At 40.8% G+C, this 23,905-nt stretch overlaps 1 protein-coding gene across 4 annotated transcripts in view; it reads right to left on the bottom strand.

Annotated features, from left to right (window-relative positions):
• Window positions 1-23,905, bottom strand: part of LOC126334894 (WD repeat and HMG-box DNA-binding protein 1-like) — a 207,963-nt gene that overhangs the window by 147,436 nt on the left and 36,622 nt on the right. For all 4 annotated transcript variants that reach the window (XM_049997594.1, XM_049997595.1, XM_049997598.1 and 1 more), the window contains exons 5-6: window positions 22,236-22,475; window positions 1,234-1,473 (exon numbers count right to left, since the gene is read on the bottom strand). In XM_049997594.1, the coding sequence (XP_049853551.1) occupies window positions 1,234-1,473; window positions 22,236-22,475 (480 nt within the window). The remainder of the gene's footprint in view (window positions 1-1,233; window positions 1,474-22,235; window positions 22,476-23,905) is intronic.

Below are 23,905 nucleotides of genomic sequence, written 5' to 3'. Positions count from 1 at the left end.
CATGATGGAAACAGAAACATCCCACAGCTTGTTACATGTGAGTAGCGCCTGTGATTGGGCAGAAGACTCTGAACGCATTATAGACAAACCCTCCACCTCCCAACTTGTCCTCTAAATGCTCCACCAAAAACTGAGGTTTCATTGGCAAGAAAGATTCCCCATGAACTTTTGAACAAATGAGGTACCGGGGAGAATAAGCTTCACTGCCATCCTTAGCCTGGCGTTCCTCCCATGGTGTGGCCAGGAGTGAGGGAGCTTAGAGGCTGCTGGTGTTTGACCACCAGCAAGAGATGACGTACTATGCTACATGGCATGTCATCCACCCACTCCAACCAGGGGCCCTCCCCACAGGTGCCACCCAGCCACAGCAAAGGCCACCTGACAGGATGGCTATTGCCGGGAGTCCCGATGCCCCAGGGTGACAGGCATCTATTCCTTGGCATACATGGGGAGTTAAAAGTGCATGCATCAACAGAGTGATCACTGTGTGGTCAGGGGGCTACAACTAACAGAGTGTAAGGCAGCCCCAGCACAACGGACTGGCTACTGTGCTGGATATCAGGCACAAAAGGGCTAATAAGAAGTCCATCATCGTCGACTGTGCAGAAAGCAATTTTGAAAAATGGAAGTCAAATCCTGCAGGAGACCATCACATAAAGGCCAAAACATGTGAGACACCTTTCAGTCGCCTCTTACAACCGGCAGTAATGCCTTGGGCCTGTTCTAACCCCCAGACCCACAGGGTGTGAATGAAGTGGCCATAGCCCTTCACAAGAAAAACAATTAAATCAATATCACAAGAGTACCATCATCATAAAATAGTAATTATTAACTTTATTTATATTAAAATTAGATCAGAATTAATTATCTTACATAATAAAACGGCCAATATAAAAGTTTTGTAGGGCAGTCAGGTATTAAACAACTGGTCACTGAATAGATTAATTCATGAATACCCTGCTGACTAAAATCACTTATGTGCACAATATGACAAAATACTTAACTAAATGATGAATTCAAGTTCCTATGGACAGAAGGAACAAAGCATAAGTTGTAGAATGATTCAAATGGAAGTAAGCAATACTGACAATCCACAGGTAAAAGGACTGACAATACCAAAAAAAGGCGAGAACTCTTGATGTGCCATTCCTGACAAATTTCTTTCTTTCATCTCTTTACTACTAACAATATTCTCTCCAATTTCCACCAGAGTCCCCTACTTTCAGCACTCACCTTAGCTTCCTCCACTGGTAGGCAATCCTCCACTGTGCCCAGCTGACCTGTGAAATCACAGTACGCTATTTCTCCATTGCTCAAAGGGTTCCACACCAGTCCACATATGCACACAGTCTGATCATGCTGCACTATTACAACTTTGGACTGACTATTGACATTCCAGATACATATGTCACCACCTGTTGTAGCTCCTGCGATATACTGGCCACAAGGTGAGAAAGCGCAGATTGAAAAAGCCTGCAATTTGTATGTGACGATAGATTACTCATCAAACAGAAGGAATGATCTTCAGTATACAGACATGTACAAAGAATAATACATCACTTAACTTTAATATAAAATCATTGTTTGTGTAAAGGCTGTTAATAACAAACTGCAAGTTTTTAAATCAAAGTTGAAGACTAGCCGCCAACAAACTCTTATTCCCAACAGCAATACTTTATGCCTACTCAGTCACATTATGGGATAAATTCATTACAATAAATAACTAGCAGACAATTCTGTTTATTTATGAATAACTGTTTTTCTTTATTCTGGCCAGATTAGGACGATTATGCCATCTCTTACAACTAACCAGTCATTCCACAGACTGTACACAATTTTCATAATGACACAGAGAAGAGAATTATAAAAATACTTGCATTTAATATAGAATACAACACCAGAAGTAACTATAACATACTTTGTGGAACACAGCAGTAGAAACAGTAGAAAAAAAAGCAAAGTTTGTTTTAGTTCCAAAAAACTTAACAACGAAGAAAGATTAGAGTCAAGCACATTTAAACTGAGGTAGTGGCAGCTATGGGCATGAGAGGAAGTAGTGCGAGAGGCAGAAAAAGAGGAATACATCAGAACACAAGTAGTGAAAAGAGGGGTTAGGAAGTAGAAGCACTGATTCAGAAACGAAAGGAGAATAATGTATAACTGAGAGAAGATGGTAGACTTTACTTTACTGTTTGGCACAGGATAACTGGCCACTTTGTGTTAATGTCTTGGGCAACGTTATGATGTACACTAAAATAAGGGTTTCTGCTTTTTCTTAAATGCAACAGAGCATTTAACTGAGTGCAGAATGCAAGTTAGACTGATAGTGTTACTACAATTGTAAATCATTAAACCAGCATGGAAAGTGCAAAAGCTGTTCAGGCAAAGAGAATTCAGACTCAACATCGAAGTCTTTTGCACTTCATTCTTATATAAAATCTTCTCGGTGTTTAGACTGCATCAAATTGGAGTTAAAATTTGAGCTTTTGAAGACTATCATCAACTTCTTCATAAGCAGAAGATTATCTGCTTCCTTTTGTAGTGGCATTCAAGCTTGTCAAGCTTTAGGGGAAGCGGACTTTGTTCCCAGCAAGCAGTCAGCTCCTGATGAAGAAGGTGGTGATAATCTTCAAAATCTTAACTTTTAACTCCAATGTGACAAAGTCTGGACAACCAAAAGATTTTATACAAGAATATAGACTTTGTTACCCAATTCAGCCATCCTCATAATGGTTTTCCTCAATGATTCAGAACAAATTTCAGGATGGTTTCTAACAACTGGTCACGGCTGACAGCTCCCCTTTCCTGATCCCTAATTGAAACTTGAAATATAGAGTAAATTGTATGTGTTTGCAATTATTACCACTGTTTTTAGTTATTTTCACTCTGGAATTTAGCAGTTCCCTTTTCTAAAGGATCATAATTCTAATTCCACTGTTGAAAATAACTTTCTTGCTTTTCTTTACTAACTGCTAATTACTTTCCATGAATAAACAGCAATATAAATTTCTTTGTGTCACAAGGTTTTCTGAATTTATATTTAACATGAGCAGCACGATTCATTCCTTAAATATCTTTTTTTCTACAGGGCACAGAATAGACCAAAATGTTCAACAGCTGACACTGGCACTCTAAAACATTTGGTACAGCTATAATCTATAAGAGCTCTACATAAATAAATATTCAAGACAATGTAAATAAAACAGAAAGAAACTTCCACATGGGAAAAATATATTAAAAATAAAGATTCCAAGACTTACCAAGCGGGAAAGCGCCGGCAGACAGGCACATGAACAAAACACACAAACACACACACAAAATTACGAGCTTTCGCAACTGGCAGTTGCTTCGTCAGGAAGGAAGGAAGGAGAGGGAAAAATGAAAGGATGTGGGTTTTAAGGGAGAGGGTAAGGAGTCATTCCAATCCCGGGAGCGGAAAGACTTCCCTTAGGGGAAAAAAAGGACAGGTGTACACTCGCACACACACACACACACACACACAACACATATCCATCCGCACATACACAGACACAAGCAGACATATTGGCCTTTAAATATGTCTGCTTGTGTCTGTGTATGTGCGGATGGATATGTGTTGTGTGTGTGTGTGTGTGTGTGTGTGTGTGTGTGTGTGTGTGTGTGTGTGCGCGAGTGTACACCTGTCCTTTTTTTCCCCTAAGGGAAGTCTTTCCGCTCCCGGGATTGGAATGACTCCTTACCCTCTCCCTTAAAACCCACATCCTTTCATTTTTCCCTCTCCTTCCTTCCTTCCTTTGTTCATGTGCCTGTCTGCCGGCGCTTTCCCGCTTGGTAAGTCTTGGAATCTTTGTTTTTAATATATTTATCTTAAAAGCTTGTAAGGGCATTGTAGGGCAGGTTGTGCTGAAAAACAGTGATTAAAGAAATCAATATACTGTGCCATTTCCGTGTTAATTAGCATTGAAATTAGCCAATCATTCCACTGCATACAAAAATTCAAGCAGCCCACCAGATACAATTAGTGTCAGTTGTTCCCACAGTTTAAGTGATAGCGCACGAGACAGTTTGGTCTTCGGCTCAGGTTCGATCCTTACTGCCGTCTCATGCCCAGCTTTTGTATTGCCTTCTTGTTCAGTTTCAGGAAACCAAATGAAGGACAAGTTTGGTGGAACCATCTCTGGTGGCCACTTGAATTTGTGCGGGAAATGGCCTGATTATCTAACTTCAATGCTAATTAGCTCTTAAATGGCACACTGTGTCAAATCTTTTTCTTAACAATTATTTATCAACACAATCTACCCTGCAACACCCTTACACACTTTTCAGACTGTCTATTTCCACCTTGTATATCTAATATATAAAAAGGGAAACAGTACTCTAATGGGTATTCAGACAGACATTGGCCATACACTTTTTATATATATAATACATAAATACTGTACAAATCAGAAAGGGTGAACATTATTACCAAAAATCTCAGAAAATACTTGACTGATTTACTTTAGATTTTTACATGATACTATAATAATGATTTTTACACGATACTATAACAAACATTCAAATGGACAAAGGCTGTATTTTTTTAAAACAAGAATCTACAGGTTTTCTATTAAAACCAACCGTGAGAAAGACAGTGTCGTGCTGTGCTCTATTTGAAAATGTGTGTATGTGTCTTTTCTTTCTCGCAATCTGTTTTAACTACGATAGCAGGGCATTTAAAGCATCAGGAAAACTATTCCTCCCATGTATATTATTTCTTATTAGATGTAGGGTCTCCATAATTAAAAACTGTTGTGTATATTCTTTCTCATTATAAATAGGATGCCCATAATTAATGTTCCAGTTGCGAAACATAGTAGGAGGAGAGCCACTCCTCAGAAACATGTCAAATTTGGGCAGTATATTACTGACACATGGGGAAAGATAACGGAAAACAACAACAATAATAATAATCTCATCAATACATTGGACTCTAAGTGTCAGAATCGCAAACCAACAGACACGTGACACACAGCTGTTCTTCAGTTTGCGTCTGAGACATCAAACACCACTATTTCCATGAAGAATCATGCACTGAGCTAAATCTCTTTACCAAGAATATGATTGTGTGTCTATAGTGCTGTAGAAGGGTATGAAAAAAAGGCATTGGTATGATGTCTGCAAAGAGTCTGGAGAAAATAATTACAAAATTCGAAAAGATAGGTTCTTTTGATGTGCAATGTGGCAGAGAGAGGAAAGCAGTTGATCCGACATCTGTTGAAGGTGTGGCCAGAAAACTGCAGGAGTGGTCAAGAGGCGTGTACAAATACACAGTGCATGGGAAATTACCTGAATGCTGGACACACCTGTGAGCATGGTGCATAAGATCCTATGAAACATTCTGCACTGTTAGCCATACAAAACCATCCAAGTTCAGATGTTGCTTCCTTTTGACCTGCCAGTAAAACAAACATTCGATCTGGAACTGCTTGCTCAGATGGATGTGGACAATGCATGCCCATAGAACATTCTGTGGACAAACGATGCCCATTTCCATCTCCAAGGACATGTCAACAAGCAAAATTGCAGAATATGGGCTGGTACTGGTACAGGTTGACACTATTGTTTACTGTAGAGATGAAATCTGCAGGTCCTCTTACCTGTACTGTCAAGGAAATGCTATTGGAGTCTTTTGCGCATCAATGTCATTCCAAACTTTCAACAGTGTGAAGAGGACTATTTTTATGCAAAATGACACTCCTCGGCACATTGCACAGTGAGTGAAGCAGCTACTGCAGAGGCATTTCGGAAATGCTAGAATTATCAGCCATCATTTCCCTACAGCCTGGCCATCAAGATCATCTGATCTTAACACATGTGACTTCTGGATGTCGAGTTAAAGATATTGTGTATGGTCTCCAATTATGAATGTAGCTGAACTGAAGACATGCACTACGCAACGCAAAAGTGGTGGACAGCATACTGAACATGTGTTGACCAATCTCACGACAATTAGAAACTTATGTTATTTTGCTTTTTATGCAGTTTTTGGCCCCAGGGCAACTAAATACCAATGTCTTTTGCTTTTTGTGCTGTTTCTGGCCTCAGGGAAATTAAAAACCAATTTTTCCCATTCGATCTGGTATGATCTTGCTGTGGTGGATGGGTTTATTTAATTAACAGTACCCCAAGTATTGAATGTTGAACTTGTGCAGCTATGCACATCGAATAGTATGGATGATGGAATGTGCAACTCAAACAGTAGCCGTCATACTGTGGTTCTTCTGTCATTTGTAGCAGACCCCATTTACATTAAGACATTTACAGTGCCAACTATTAGTGAAATTTTCATTAATCCCCCCCCCCCCCCCAATCTTGCGTCAATCATATGCTGTGCAAATTTGACCTCACTGAGGGCAGTAGCTCTCTTTCTACAGTGTTTTGAAATTGTAACTTTAATTGTGAACGCTCTGTATATTTTTAAACAAAAATTGCGTACACAACAATGTGCTACTTTGTTTTCTTCCTCAAGTCCGTTTTAACAAACTACAACCACACAATCTGAACTGCCAAAAACTTTGGAATCCTACTCTTTCTCAGATTAAAGCTATGCAACATATTGTCACTGATGCTACTATCGTCACCCATTCCAGAGCTGGAAGTGTCTCTCTCATGCACCAGGTACCAAAGACCTGTACCAATTACATCTACATCTACATTTATACTCCGCAAGCTACCCAATGGTGTGTGATGGAGGGCACTTTACATTCCACTGTCATTACCTCCCTTTCCTGTTACAGTTGCATATGGTTCGCAGGAAGAACGACTGCCAGAAAGCCTCTGTGCACGCTCGAATCTCTCTAATTTTACATTCATGATCTTCTTGGGAGGTATAAGTAGAGGGAAGCAATATATTTGATACCTCATCCAGAAACACACCCTCTCAAAACCTGGACAGAAAGCTACACTGCGATGCAGAGCGCCTCTCTTGTTGCAGAGTCTGCCACTTGAGTTTGCTAAACATCTCCATAACCCTATCACACTTACCATATAACCCTGTGACGATATGCGCCGCTCTTCTTTGGATCTTCTCTATCTCCTCTGTCAACCCAACCTGGTACGGATCCCACACTGATGAGCAATACTCAAGTATAGGTCGAACGAGTGTTTTTTAAGCCACCTCCTTTGTTGATGGACTACATTTTCTAAGGACCCTCCCAATTACTCTCAACCTGGCACCCGCCTTACTAACAATTAATTTTATATGATCATTCCACTTCAAATCGTTCCACACACATATTCCCAGATATTTTAGAGAGGTAACTGCTACCAGTGTTTGTTCCGCTATCATAATCATACAATAAAGGATCCTTCTTTCTTGCTGCAACTTCTCTGTATACTACAGCATCATTCACAAAAAGCCGCATGGAACTTCCGACACTATCTACTAGGTCATTTATATATACTGTGAAAAGCAATGGTCCCACAACACTCCCCTGTAGCATGCCAGAGGTTACTTTAAAATCTGTAGATGTCTCTCCATTGAGAACAACATGCTGTGTTCTGTTTGCTAAAAACTCTTCAATCCAGCCACACAGCTGGTCTGATATTCCATAGGCTCTTACTTTGTTTATCAGGCGACAGTGCGGAACTGTATCTAACACTTTCCGGAAGTCAAGGAAAATAGCGTCTACCTGGGAGCCTGTAACTAATATTTTCTGGGTCTCATGAACAAATAAAGCGAGTTGGGTCTCACACAATCGCTGTTTCATGAAACCATGTTGATTCCTACAGATTAGATTCTGGGTTTCCAGAAATGACATGATACGTGAGCAAAAAACATGTTCTAAAATTCTACAACAGATTGGTCAGAGATATAGGACTATAGTTTTGTGCATCTGCTCGATGACCCTTCTTGAATCCTGGGACTACCTGTGCTCTTTTCCAATCATTTGGAACCTTCCGTTCCTCTAGAGACTTGCGGTACACGGCTGTTAGGAGGGGGGCAAGTTCTTACCCAATCATTTTAAGCAACTTCAATTCCTGATCAAGTTTTCATTTTCAATAACAATAAACTAAGCTCAAGGTCAAAGAGTTGTGGAAGGAGAGATGGACAGAGTAAGGGAGGCAGAAAATGCACATAACATAGAGAGGAAAGGAGGAGGAGATAGACAGAAGAGGTGGTAGGGCGAAGAAGATCACGACATATATCCAATTCCTATAAATATTTAGAAATTGCCAAGCACTGCCAGGTGTGCTGGTAATATATAAAGGGGAAACGTTACCAATACTCTTGGAAAGTTCTTGACTGATTTACATCATATTTTTACACGATACCGTAATGAACATTTGAATAGACATAGGCTATCTATTTTTAATATATGTAATAGATAAATATTTGTGTGTTACAGTTGAGTTCAAGTAAAATGAAAATACTTTAGGATTAAAAGAGATCACTCACTGAAAAGCAGAAATGTTGAGTTGTCGATAGGCACACTCAAAATAAAGAGAACTAGCTAGATTTCAGAATTATTCTTTGACAAGCTTGAGTAAACACACACACACACACACACACACACACACATTTTTTTGTGCAGGCCAGCTTAACAATGCCAATGCTATTTGTTGACATGTTGACTGGTAGTGGAGGAGGTAGGGACACATAGGTAGAGGAAGGTCTGAGGCACGGAGAAGGATTGGGAATGGGTGACTAGCAGCTTGGAGGGAGGTGGTGTGTTTGCCAGCTAGGAATGCGGGAATGAGGGGTGGGGGATACTTGGATGGCACAATTGTCGTGGTTGATGGGAAGTGGCACAGGCTGAAAGCGATGTGGGAACATGAATTGGGAGGGGGTGACAGGATGGAGGAAGGGGAAACTGTTGGGCGGAGGGTGTGGCAATCACTGATTGCCGGATGTGCTGTAAGTATAACCCCCACCTGGCTACTACTGAGAAGCTGACGGTAGAGGGAAGGATGTTGATGGCTCTGTCTGAGAAGCAGGCATTGAAATTGAGCATGTTGTGCTCAGCTGCATGTTGTGACAGTGTGTGGTCAACTTTGTTCTAGACAATAGTTTGGTGGTGGCCATTCATTCCAATGGACAGCTGGTTGGTAGTCACACCAAAATCAAAGGCTGTGCAACGTCTGCAGCAGAATTGGTGTATGACATGGGGATATGATCCCTGTGGCAAGGGGGTGGAAATCTGAGTGGCATGGGGATTGACTAGGATGTTGTGTAGATCGGATGGGAAGGATTTTCGGTAAATGTCGATCATTCCAGGGCAGGATAAGAGATAACCAAAGACCACCAGAGACCAGGCCACCTGTGAAAGCAGCCACGTCATACACCAACTCTGCTGCAATGACTGCACAGCCTTCAATCTTGATATGACTACCAACCATCTGTCAATCAGGATGAGTGGCCACCACCAAACTATTGTCAAGAACAAAGTTGACCACCTGGGGCACAGCATGCAAGTGAGCACAACATGCTCAATTTCAATGGATGTTTCACAACCTGAGCAATCTGCATCCCTCCCTCGACCACCAGCTTCTCTGAACTACACAAATGAGAGAGATCCTTACAACACATGCGCGCACCCCTAATTGTCCTGGACTCAATTGAGTTAACTCACTGGTGGTGCACCCTCTACAGTTTCCCCTTCCTCCATCCTGACCATTCTCCCAAATCACATTTCCATATCATCTTCAGCATGTGCCACTCCCCCCCCCCCCCCCCTATCTGCAACATTCATTCCAGTTCATATAACATGTGGTTGTAATGAAAGTGCAGCTTTTCACAGAGTCCTGTGTGGGTGTAATTATCGTAAGGCATCGAAACTTGGTGGACATGCTAATGTGTTAATAAGGAACTGATTTACACTGGAAAAAAAATTTGCTTTAATATTGGCCACCAGGTGCAAACCTGCCACTGTACACTACTTGTCTGACAATATGATATTCACATTGTCATTTGACAAGCCAAACATGAGTCACCATTATGGCTATTGAGAAGAGAGACCATGCACTCTTAGTGAAACTGTTTCATGTGAACGCCGGCAATTACAGCGCTGCATTGTGAGGTTATCGCCACCTGAAAACTCTGAGAGGCATGATGTCATTGAACGGTTTTTAGGAGACGATAATGTAATTAAAAAACATGGGTAAGTTTGAGGTGGCGCTCTGAAGAAGAAGGCATCCCATCCCGGTAAAAGTTTTACACTGGTACCCGTATAACATCCAGATGATTCAGCAACTGAAACCTCATGATCTGCTTAAATGTTCTGAATTCGCTCTTCAGTTTCTGGCACAGATTGAAGTTGTTGACATGTGGTCGGGCAATATTCTATGGCGTGATGAGTTACATTTTACACTACAGGGTGTAATGAATACGCAGAACTGCCGAGTTTGGGATACTGTTAAACTTTGTGTTGTGTGTGAAGAGCCATTACACTCGTCATACGTGACTCTGTGGTACAAATTCACAAGCATCTTCAGTCTCAGTCCACTGTTCTTTCAAGAGAATACACCCGAAGGGCCTCTCGGGTGTACCACGACTGCGTGTTATCGAGCCCTACTTTGTATGGCATTTTATTCCTACTTTCGAAGAGTGCAACTGTGTGAAAACCAGCACTTTCATGCAAAATGGGGCAGATCTGAATCTATGTGACATTTAACTCTGGGGATATCTAAAATAATGTGTTTACCAGGGACACGTTCAGTCTCTACCTGATCTAAAGGCCAATATACTGGAACCCGTTGCTCAGATTCCACTGAAACTGCTGTCAGCTGTTTTTCGGAAGCAACATCTTGTCAACGTCTCCTGTGCCCATACTGAACAAACTGTGTGAGTGGTGGTTAAAAATAAAAGCAACATTATGCCTTTCTCAGTCGTTTGATTTTTTGTGCCCATATCCCACTTCTAATCCATTACATTGCAAATATTTCTATACGTCTTTCTCGAATTCACAGGGCTAGATTTGCACCTGGTGGTCAAAATTGGAACTACTTTTTTTCCAGAGTAAATTGGTTCCACATTAAGCCATTAATCAAGTTTCACTGCCATACAATAATTACAGCCCACTCTGGACCTCAGTGACTAGCCGCACTTACAATATAACCACTGAGTACCTGCCGCCCCTCCCTCCCACTTTCAAAGCCAGCAAACTGCTAGCTCCCTACGAGCTGCTATCCACCCACCCCCAGTTCCATTCCCTGCCTCCCTCTCCTCCTACCCATCCCAACACACTATCCCCACCATAACCAGTCCACCTGCTGAAAAATACAATGGTTGCTCTCATAGTAATACCTCCTATTTTTTGTGGTGACTTTGGATGTCCGCGCCAGACGTCATTGGTGCAGTGCTAAAGCTTGAACCTTCCTCTTTCATTTTCAGGTGGTTCCTTTGTATGTGGTATTGGCACCAGCAGAGGAGTGTTTCAAAATGGAGTCTGGTGTAGACATGCGTATAAATGTGTGATTGAGTTCCTCACTGCTGAATTAATTGCACCAATTGAAATCCATCGTCACTTGCTAATTGAGTATGGAGACAATATAATAGACGTGAGCAATGCGAGGCAATGGGTATGACATTTTCAAGGTGGTGAAAAGGGTGTGCCACGGCCGGGTCAACCCTGCACAGTTACCACCTCTCTCAATGAGGAGCATCTTGATCAACTCATCTGTTCTGATTGGTGGAAAAAAACCTGAGAATTGTGTGCCGAGCTAAATGTCAGATGTAATGTCTTGAAAACAATGTTGGAACATCTCAGTTATCTCAAAGTCTGTGCGAGATAAGTATCGCAGATGCTTATAGAAGAGAAAAAAACTCATCAAATGGAAATTTGTCAGGACCAGTTGGATCAATACAAAACTGAATGTGACAATTTTCTGAATAGCATTGTCACCAGGGATGAGACATGGTGTCACCACTACAACCCGGAATCCAAAAGACAGTCAATGGAATGGCGACATTCGAATTCTCTGCCAAAGAAGAAATTCAAAACACAGCTGTCTGCAGGCAGAGTGATATGCACAGTTTTTTGGGATAGCCAGGGTGTGGTTCTTTTGGATGTTCTGGAGCCTGGAGGAACTGTCAATTCAGCAAGCTACAAGATAACACTGACTACGGCGAAAGCCGGAATTTCCAGGGTAAGACCAGAGAAGAAGACCAACTATCACCTGCAACATAACACCAGGACCCATACCAGCTTTGCGGCCACACAACTAATTGTAAAATTCGGCTGGACTGTCTTACCTCATCCACTGTACAGTCCCAATTTAACACATTCAGACTTCCATCTCCTAGGGCCTCTGCAAGATGAAATACATGGCAAAAATTTTCAAGACTCGGATGCTGTTGTCAAAACTGTAAGAAATGGGTTAGCCTCAGCTGGTTCTGATTTTTAGAAGTGCGGCATGCAGGCACTGGTTCACCGTTGGCAAAAGTGTATAATGAATGGTGGTGACTGTGTGGAAAACTGGCAGTCTGTAAATGAAATATTGCTTTATTAACTGTGTTGTTGTGATTTATGTATCTCCTGTAGTTTCCCTGAGTAAAAATAGGAGGCATTAAGGTCGGAACGACCCTCATAGCACTGGCACTGTTAGTCAAGCCCGCACCATGTAGGGGCATAGGAGTGTGTGTATGCCGCCGCCCCCCCCCCCCCCCCACTCCCCTCTAGGCCTTCAAAGGATAACTCCAAAAGCTAGCAAATTTTCTTTCATGTGGGTCTATTGACAACTCAATGTTTCTGCTTTTCGATGAGTGGTCTCCTTTAATCCTAAAATATACAAATATATATGTAGTATATAAAGGGAACCATCATTACCAAAAATCTTTAAAAATTCTTGACCAATTTACTTCACATTTTTACAGGACACTAATAAACATTCATGTGAACAAAGGCTATTTTTTTTTTAAACGACAAAGTACATATTTTCATTTAAAACTGATTGCCAGAAAGAAAATGCTAAGCTTTACTCTGTTGTAAATGTGTGTGGTTTTATTTTTATCTTGCAATCAGTTTTCACTACAATAGCAGAGCATTTACACCATTTGAAAACTGTTTCTCCAATACATATTCTCTCTCTTTATACATATCTCCCCCCCCCCCCCCCCTCCCCCCATAAAGCATGGACCTTGCCACTGGTGGAGAGACTTGTGTGCCTCAGCGATACAGATGGCTGAACTGTAGGTGCAACCACAACGGCGGGGGTATCTGTTGAGAGGCCAGACAAACGTGTGGTTCCTGAAGAGGGGAGCAGCCTTTTCAGTAGCTGCAGGGGCAACAGTCTGGATGATTGACTGATCTGGCCTTGTAACATCAACCAAAATGGCCTTGCTTTGCCGGTATTGCAAACGGCTGAGAGCAAGGGGAAACTACACCGTAATTTTTGCTGTCGGCATGCAGATTTACTGTATGGTTAAATGATGATGCCGTCCTCTTGGGTAAAATATTCCGGAGGGGGGGGGGGGGGGGGGGGGTAAAATAGTCCCCCATTCAGATCTCCATGTGGGGACCACTCAGGAGGATGCCGTTATCAGGAGAAACAAAACTGGCATTCTATGGATCGGAACGTAGAATGTCAGATCCCTTAATTGGGCAGGTAGGTTAGAAAATTTAAAAAGAGAAATGGATAGGTTAAAGTTAGATATAGTGGGAATCAGTGAAGTTCAGTGGCAGGAGGAACAAGACTTCTGTTCAGGTGAATACAGGTTTAAACACAAAATCAAATAAAGGTAATGCAGAAGTGGGTTTGACCCTTTCCACTCCAATGTCGGGTTCCACTCGACATTGCGAAATTTGTTTTCCGCTCCGATGTCGAGCCTCATTCGACACGACTTTTCGAAGCTCTCAGACGTATTTTGAGTCTACTAGGCATTATTGTTGCCATCTAGGAGAACTAGTGTTAACTCGGTGTCGAACAGTAGCAGCTGTGTTAAGTCAAAAACTGTAATTATTACGTTCAAGTCCATGCGCTCGAAATGTCTAGTTCTTCATGTACAGTCCTTTCTGAGGAAGAGATTTTAGATCTTTTAGAGAAATCTCTACATGAAAACGAGAGTGAAAATGATTTTGATTATGAAAGTGATTCATTTCAAAACAATTCGAGTGACAATTACGAAGAAAACAGTGATAATGTGCATGTTTCTAGTAATTCAGCAGAGGATCCATGGCAAATGTGGAGCGACACTGACACTGACTTCACAGATTTTCCTTTTGACGAATCAAAGTGTAGTTTTATAACAGAAAGTAGGTTTGTTCCAGCATCGGCCGTCGGATTCTTTCAATTAACTTTTACAGATAACCAATTTCAACAAAGAGCAGATGAAACGAATAGGTATGCTACCTCAAAAATATGTAAAGTGACACCACTTCCACAACATTCTGCATGGTGGGACTGGAGAAATGTTACCACAGAAGAAATGAAACGCTTCCATGGTGTGCTACTGAATATGGCATTACAAAAGTGTAAGAACTTGCAGGACTTTTTTTCAAGAGAATGGTTACAATCATCCGACTTCTTTCCAGACTGTTTTAGTCACCGATGATTTATGCAAATTTTCTGGGCACTATCTTCTAATCCGACAAGTGCTACACATGTCAACAGTCAGGTTCAGTCACGTCTGAGTAAAGTGACAAATGTACTGAATCACTTGTCTGGCATGTTTCTCGAAATTTTTCGGCCATATCAGTATTTAGCTGCTGATGAATCTACAGCATCGTTCAAGGGTCGTGTATTATTTCAAATGTACAATCCTCAAAAACCAACAAAATGGGGACTCAGAATTCATGTAATTTCAGATCCGTCAAATGGTTATATCTGCAGTTTGATACCCTATTCTGGCGCTGTAACAACTGAGTCATTGATTTGTCCACATTTGAATTTTTTTGAGAGAATAGTTCTTCAGCTGTTAGCTAATATCAGAAATGCTACAGGGCAATCAGGGTATCATTTGTACACAGACCGTTTTTATACAAGTGTTGCATTAGCGGATGAGGTGTTGAAACAGAACATGCATCTCACAGGAACGATTCAGGCCAATCGCAAAAACCTTCCGGCTGCAATCAAGAAAGGAGCTCTGCGTCTAGGCAAGCACGAAATAAAATGCCTCCACAAGAACAAAATGATGGTTCTAGCATGGCAAGATAAACGAACAGTTCTCATGCTTTCTACAAAAGCCAATAACTCAGTGTCACTTATAGAAAGTAAAAACAGAAAGGAAAGGGAAGAAATAAAGAAACCAAATGTGATTATTGATTATACTTCAAAGATGGGTGGAGTTGATCGATCTGACCATTTTATTTCCAGTTACGGTTTTCTAATGAAAGGTCTCAAGTGGTCACGAAAACTATACTTCTAGCTGTTGGAGGTAGGACTTGTAAACAGCTATTTACTATACAAGAACCACTGTGAGAAAAACAACTTGACAATACCGTCTCACAAAGCATTCTGTAAAAGTGTTATAAGAGGATTAGTTGCCGAAGAAGAACTCAAGGACAGAAACGAGGATGACGTTCAACTTCTGATGACGAGGAACGCTTGAATGGAAAGTTGCACATTATCAACAAGCGTCCTGGGAACAAGCATAAGAATTGTGCAGTGTGCTCAGACAAAAAAAAAAAAAAAAAGAAAAGTGGCAGGCATGAAAGTGTGTATTACTGCAAAACATGCTCATGAAACCCAGCTCTCCACCCTGAAGAGTGTTTCAAAAAATAGCACACAATGGAAAGTTTTGTACTGTAAAAGCTTACGTAAATATATGATAGAAAGCACACATTTTGCTTTAATGTGTACCCCAATTGTTGGCCAGCGGCCACATTGTTTCCACAAAGAGATCCACGCAAATCTCTGCGGTGCACTGCCCAGGCGGCGGTGATTTAAATAAGAGCGTGCGGAGCCGCCCTCAGCTACCTTACAGAGTGCAAAGGATTAATAATGAATAAAAAATTGCAACATGAATAAGCTACTACAAACAGCATAGTGAATGATTTATTGTAGACAATATAGACACAAAGCCCATGGCTACCCACAGTAGTACAAGTTTATATGCCAATTAGCTCCGCTGATGATGAAGAGATTGAAGAACTGTATGATGTGATAAAAGAAATTATTCATATAGTTAAGGGAGTCAAAAATTTTGTAGTCATGGGGGGGGGGGGGGGGGGACTGGAATGTGACTGGAAGAAAAGGAAAAGTAGCGGGTGAATATGAACAGGGGGTAAGGGATGAAAGGGAAAGCCACCTGGTAGAATTTTGCGCAGAGCATAACTTGATGATAGCTAACACTTGGTTTAAGAATCACAGAAGAACGTTGTATACATAGAAGAGACCTGGAGACACTGGAAGGTTTCAGATAGATTATATAATGGTTAGACAGATATTTAGGAACCAAGTTTTAAATTGTAAGACATTTCCAGGGAAATATGTGGACTCTGACCACAACCTATTGCTTATGAACTGTAGATTAAAACTGAAGAAACTGCAAAAGGTAGGAACTTCAGGAGATGGAACCTGGATTAATTGAAAGAAACAGAGGCCGTAGAGAGTTTCAAAGAGAGCATTAGGGAACCACTGACAAGAACAGGGGGAAAGAAATACAGTAGAAAAAGAATGGGTAACTTTGAGACATGAAATAGTGAAGGAAGCAGAGGATCGAATAGGTAAAAAGACGAGGACTAGTAGAAATCCCTGGGTAACAGAAAAGGTACTGAATTTAATTGATGAAAGGAGAGAATATAAAAATGCAGTAAATGAAGCAGGCGAAAAGGAATACAAACGTCTCAAAAATGAGACCGTCAAAAAGTGCAAAATGGCTAAACAGGAATGGCTAGAAGACAAACGTAAGGATGTAGAAGCATGTATCCCTAGGGGTGTGATATATATTGCCTACAGGAAAATTAAAGAGACCTTTGTAGAAAAAAGAACCACCTGAATGAATATCAAGAGCTCAGATGGAAAACCCGTCCTAAGCAAAGAAGGGAAAGCAGAAAGGTGGAAGGAGTATATAGAGGGTCTATACAGGGGCAATGTTCTTGAGGACAATATTATGGAAATGGAAGAGGACATAGATGAAGATGAAATGAGAGATACTGCGTGAAGAATTTGACAGAGCACTGAAAGACCTTAAGTCGGAACAAGGCCCCAAGAGTAGACAACATTCCATTAAAACTACTGACAGCCTTGTGAGAGACAGCCATGACGAAACTCTTCCATATGGTGAGCAAGATGTATGAGACAGGTGAAATACACTCAGACTTCAAGAGGAATATAATAATTCCAATCCCAAAGAATGCAGGTGTTGACAGGTGTGAAAATTACCGAACTATCAGTTTAATAAGAGATGGTTGCAAAATACTAACGCGAATTCTTTACAGACGAATTGAAAAACTGGTAGAAGTCAACCTAGGGAAGATCAGTTTGGATTCCATAGAAATGTTGGAACACGCGAGGCAATACTGACTCTACGATTTATCTTAGAAGATAGGTTAAGGAAAGGCAAACATATGTTTCCAGTATTTATAGACTTAGAGAAAGCTTTTGACAATGTTGACTGGAATACTCTTTTTCAAATTCTGAAGGTGGCAGGGGTAAAATACAGGCAGCAAAAGGCTACTTATACTTTGTACAGAAATCAGATGGCAGTTATACGAGTCGAGGGGCATAAAATGGAAGCAGTGGTAGAAAAGGGAGTGAGACAGGGTTGCAGTCTATTCCTGATGTTATTCAATCTGTATATTGTGCAAACAGTAAAGGATACAAAAGAAAAAGTTCGGAGTAGGAATTAAGATCCATGGAGAAGAAATAAAAACTTTGAAGTTTGCCAACAATATTGTAATTCTGTCAGAGAGAGCAAAGAGTCTGGGAGAACAGCTGAATGGAATGGACATTGTCTTGAAAGGAGGATATAAGATGAACAACAACAAAAGCAAAACAAGGATAAGGGAATGTATTCGAATTAAATCAGGTGATTCTGAGGGTACTAGATTAGATGATGACTGAAGTAGAGCAGATATAAAAATTTAGATTGGCTATGGCAAGGAAAGCATTTATGCAGAAGAGAAATTTGTTAACATCGAGTGTAGATTTAAGTATCAGAAAGAGAGTAGAAGCTTTTGAAATGTGGTGTGACAGAAGAATGCCGAAGATTAAGTGAGTGGATCAAGTAACTAATGAGGAGGTACTGAAAAGAATTGGGGAAAAAAGGAATTTGTAGCACAACTTGACTAGAAGAAGGAATCGGTTGGTAGGACCCATTCTGTGGCATCAGGGGCTCAGCAATTCAGTACAGGACGAAAGTGTGGAGGGTAAAAACCATAGCAGGAGACCAGGAGATGAATACAGTAAGTAGATTCAGAAGGATGTAGGTTGCTGCAGTTATTCGGAGATGAAGGGGCTTGCACAGCGTAGAGTAGCACGGAGCGCTGCATCAAACCAGTCTCTGGACTGAACTCCACAGCCACAACATACATTTTTTAAACAATAATTCTAAACTCAACAAAGTGCTGCTTTGTTTTCTTCCTCAAAGTTGGTTTTCACAGAAAACAGAAAAGGCATATTTATGGCTTACCAGCAATACTACCACAGAATATGAATCTGCAATAACAATAAACAAGGCTCAACATCAGAGAAAAGGGGGAGGGGGGAGTAGATGAACAGCGAGGGAGGGGAGGGGGAGGTGATGGATAAAGAGAGGAGGAGGATGGAGGAGGACAGAACGATGGAGGGGGGGGGGGGGGGATTATGACCCATACCCAATTTCAACACATACTCAGCAATTGTGAAGCATTTGCTGGGTTCAATATTAAATAAAGTAAAATGGCACAATTTGTATGATCAGCAGTTCCATCTGGCAAACATTTCTTTAGGAACTAGACTATGACAACATTCGAAAGTGTTGCCTTTTATCATATTATTCATTAATTTGAACCTCTGCCACATATTAAAACTTTTTACAAGAGTGGGATTTGAACTTGACAAGCTGTCTGCACGTAAGCATTCTACAATGATTATCAACTTTAATCTGTCAATTCTTCACTTCTACAACTACAAATTTCACAGAGGCCTTTTCTATGACTTCCACCTTTAAAAAAAAGAAATACGTAATGCAATGGTTTAATAACCTGGGGCTAATATCTAGGTTTAATCTTTAATTTTGTACCCCTGAGTGTCCTTCAGATGTCTCATTGTGAAAATGTTCCATGAAATACAGGAAACTACATTATAATAATGGGTTTCCAAAGTATTTCTAATTTGCCTTAGAAGTTGCATAATAAAATGGTCTCATCACCGATTCAAAAGAGTACTCTTAATATATATTAATTTGACATCAGTTACTTCTCTTAATGCCTTTAAGCTCTTAAGTCATTCGTTTAACTGCTCCATTACGTAAATTTATGTCTGTATGGCCTACTTCATAAAACGAAAAGTAATGCACCAGAGCAGAATTAGTTATTCCACATGCAGCAGATAGGCAAAATAATGCAAACAGTGGGTAGTAATGGGATGGTTGTGTTTGATAGTCAACAACGCAGGTAATGCACTTGTCGCAGTGGACTGTGCATGTTCAGTATGAACTACGCATCAGCGCAGGTTGTTTATGAGTAGTGCACACTTCGTATTTGCATTCAAGGCCGAAGTCGATGTACAATGAAAGATCTAATACAGTTCCAAAGAGAGTACATTTGGGGGTGGGGATTAGCTGGAGAGCACATTTGGGGGTAGGGATTAGCTGGAGCATCAGTAAGCAAGACAGCTAACTTAGTGAATGTTTCAAGAGCATCTGTTTCAACTGTCATGACAGTCTACACAAAACATGGAAAGACATCACGTGTAAACGTGATAGTGGATGTAAATCAAAACTAAACGACAGAGATGGTCGTACACTGTCACCAATTGTCTCGAAACAACACTAAACTACTGTGGCTAAAGTGACTGCAGAGCTCAATAGACATCTTCGAGACCCCAAATCTATGGACACTGTCTGCTCAGAACTCCATAAAGTGAATATTCATGGACAAGCTGCTATACCAAAACCGTTAGAAATGACAACCAACACAAAGAAGCATAAAACATGGTGTCAGGAGCACAAATCGTGAACGGCTGATCAGTTGAAACACGTCATATGACCCGACGAGTCAACGTTTTCATTATTTCCAACACTGGGCCAGGTTAAGTCTAGAGAACCCCAAAAAGAAGCCTATAATCCTGATTGCCTGATTTCAACAGTTAAGCATGGAGGTTGACGTGTGATGGTGTGGACAGTCATATCAGGGTATTCTGCTCTTCCCATCACTACCCTCAAAGGCTGTGTTACAGCCAACAATTATGTGAACATTTTAGGTGATCAGGTGCACCCCATGATTCAGTTGTCGTTCCCAACGATGATGCTATATTTCGGGATGATAATGCACCCATTCACACAGCCAGGACAGTACAATTGTGGTATGAGGAGCACACAGCTGAATTGCTGTGTCTTCCCTGGCCAGCACAATCCCTGGACTTTAGCATTATCAAACATCTGTGGACAGTATAGGAGCACAGAGTCCAGAGCAGATTTCCGCCTCCTTCATCACTACAGGAGTTAGACGAGGTTCTGATATGAGTATGGCACAACATTCCACTGCAGACTTTACAATCATGATATGCCAGTATTCCAAGAAGGATCACAGCTGTATTATGGGCAAATGGGGGTCCAACCCCTCATTAATATGCCATTCCCAAGTAAGTACAATGCCTAAAAATAGCAAACAATGAGAACCTTGGAGTAACTACTGGTCCATAAACACAGATTAGAATGAACAAGCGAGACACTTAAGCATTATGGCAGGAGCAGCAAAGGCATTGCTGGTAGATCAAATGACTTAAGTTAAAGATACGGTCAGTGCAGGCTTATATGCTTTAGCTCAACTTCACCCTTTGGTGACTTGTCAGTTTCACTTAGGAAATCGGATGATGGTTTTAGGTTGGGATTGGGTTGTTTGGGGGAAGAGACCAAACTGCGAGGCCATCAGTCTCATCGGATTAGGAAAGGACGGGGAAGGAAGTCAGCTGTGCCCTTTCAAAGGAACCCACCCGGCATTTGCCTGGAGCAATTTAGGGAAATCACAGAAAATCTAAATCAGAATGGCCAGACATGGGATTGAACCGTTGTCCTCCCGAATGCGAGTCCAGTGTGCTAACCATTGCGCCACCTCACTTGGTGGTGGTTTTATGTAACCGTCTGCATCTACATCCATACTCTGTATGCCATCTTATGGTGTGTGGCAGAGCGTACTTATGGTATCACTATCTTTTTCCCCCTTTCCTGTTTTGTTTGCAATTGGTGCAATGTCCCTGTCTTTCTTGTTGTGTTCATTTCTTAAGACATATATGGAAGTAATATGTTATTTGGCACTTCCCAGAATGTACTCTCTCAGAATTTCAATAGAAAACAGATTACGTATTTACAGCACAAAAACTAAAAGCACTATGTTGTTTGATGTTTCTTTGAACAGTCAGCAAAACTGAAGGTTGTCACTGAGTTGGAACAAGATGGCCTGGTTTAAACTGCTGCAACCAAAGCATGTGTGTTTTACAGTTATGCTTAGCTGCCACAGGTGTCTGGCCACCTTTACTATTCCCAAATACACTGCACGTCACCTGTTATGTCTACAATGACACACAAGGGATTGTCAAATTCATCACTATGAAACAAATTTGTCTGCTTGCTGTCTCCCACTGGCTACTTAAAAATATCTGCCAAGACACAGGTTGACATTCCTGTCACACTTCATGTCATGGCTGCATACTCTGCTAAAAAAAAAAATGTAAGTACCAAAACTGGCCCTTCTTTCAATGTTTACTAATAAAACTGATTAAAAAAAAAAACTCCGAGAAGAACAGTGCAGTATGATATTGATATTGATATGATCTCAGAGCAAATTTCTCAATTTACAGATAAGAATCTACTGAAATAAACCTCTCAAATTGATTACAAATGTATGGTACGCTGCAATATAAACTCAGATTGCTGACTGTCATCTGCAAAACACCTGTTGCCACCATCTGGGCACAGGGAGTTCATTGGTAGAGAACTGCACACGAAATTCAGTGAGCCACATTCAAGACCGGCACATTGTTGTCAGAAAGGTTCAAAAATAATAAGGTGCTTTCAAGCTGTTCATTTTTCCTCTTTGAAGCCTGAAGCTAATTCTTTATCTTAATTAGGTAATAATTCTTCAAAATTTTATCAGTTCGAGCCATCAATGGAGTAACAACAACATGCAACTAACCTTTCTTGCCTTCTCATCTCCCAATGACGCCACCTTTCGCCAGGATGCACGCTCATACAGTCGTACATTACGATCCTCAGGTAAGGCCAAATAACGGCCAGAGGTAGGCTGCCAAGATGGCCGACAGAGTACCTCTGTTGTGTAGAAAGAATTGCTCACCGGAATACATTGCCAAGTGTATTCTGTCTCTAGTGTGTCAAGGGACCACACTCTTGCTGTTCCATCACAGCTTGAAGATACCTGTATTAACAGAAGGAAAACAAATTTGAAAATAACAGATATTGTAGGGCACTAAATCACGAGTATAATCTCCCCATTATTTCTCATCACACTACAAAGTTAGCAAAGAGATTCATGATGGACATCCCACTGGGCTGTTGTTCCAATACCACTTTGATCAATCCCACTGTGCTGTTGTCCAAATCATACTACGACCACACAATATAAATATACTGTGTAAACCTTTTTCTCTCGTATTTCAGTTTTCATTTCTAAGCTCGTTCACAAGTCCTCAGGGTCTGGAACTGTATTGAAAATCTCTGGCATCACATAGAACAACACAGCATATGTCGAGGGAGCTTGCACATAATATAGCTGGCCTCACAAGCACTTTGATGGGAGAATTGGCTGGCTTCTATATACTCACAACATCCATGTCATAGTGAATCAAAGCTACAAAATTAGTGCAGTTTCAACCCTAAAAGGCACCGCAAAACTATTTTCACTGCAGACAATAACCTTGTTGCAAACATTTTTCCATCATTCTTTACATTTACACAATTCCTAAAAGATTGAAGGTAGCAAAAAATATCCCACTATTTCAGAAAGTGGACGCTCTAATAACTGATAATGACAGTGTTTAAAAAGATGAGAGAAAGTTGCGTACAGCTATGCTGTGAATAACTGAAAATTTTATGACCGATGGCAAGACTGCTGTTAACATCAACTGGTGATACTAAACCAGTTTCTGCAATAACAGCTGCAACCATTGTCAGCCCTAGTGGCTCCAAAATCACTATCTCGTGACCCATTCAATGAATTTGCATTTTTGATAAGGCTAAAGAAGACAAATTACTGTATCAATAGTCTATGGGAGCACTTAAAAGGGTTCCCACATAACTTATTCTGGAAGTCTCTTTCATTTCTTGGGCAGATCTGAGATTTTTTGGTTATATAAACTGTCTACTCTTGTAGATCCTGTATCCTTGCCTTTTGAGAGAACACACGACTCAAACTGTCATTTTTGTAATTAGGCTTACATTGTTCCATCTAGGTTAAAATTTTGTCCAGGTAGGCTGTATAATACAGTCCACCTGGACCAGGTTTTTATTCACAAAACTCACCGAGGCAGTGGCTCTCCGCAAAAATAGAATTTTAAGATAGGCTAAAATTGCTTTCAAACAAGAGTATATCCAACACATTATATCATGATTAGCAGGCCTTCACAAAGTAAGTTGTAAATGTGCTTTTACCTGCACTCAAATTCTGTAATTTTTAATGTGGAATTATGTATGCCAGTCAAAAGAATCTGCAGTGAATCCTTGGAATCGTACAACTCTTCATTAAATGAAATACTCCAAATCATGTGGTTGACAAGTGTGGACTATAGAAAGGCACAGCTAACAGGCAGCAAAAGTTTCTGAACTCCATTTGTCTAGCCAGCACCACTT

This window comes from Schistocerca gregaria, chromosome 2 (genome assembly GCF_023897955.1).
Source record: "Schistocerca gregaria isolate iqSchGreg1 chromosome 2, iqSchGreg1.2, whole genome shotgun sequence".
NCBI lineage: Eukaryota > Metazoa > Arthropoda > Insecta > Orthoptera > Acrididae > Schistocerca > Schistocerca gregaria.
The sequence above is the reverse complement of the archived record's forward strand: the minus strand, read 5'-3'. Positions and strand labels throughout refer to the sequence as shown.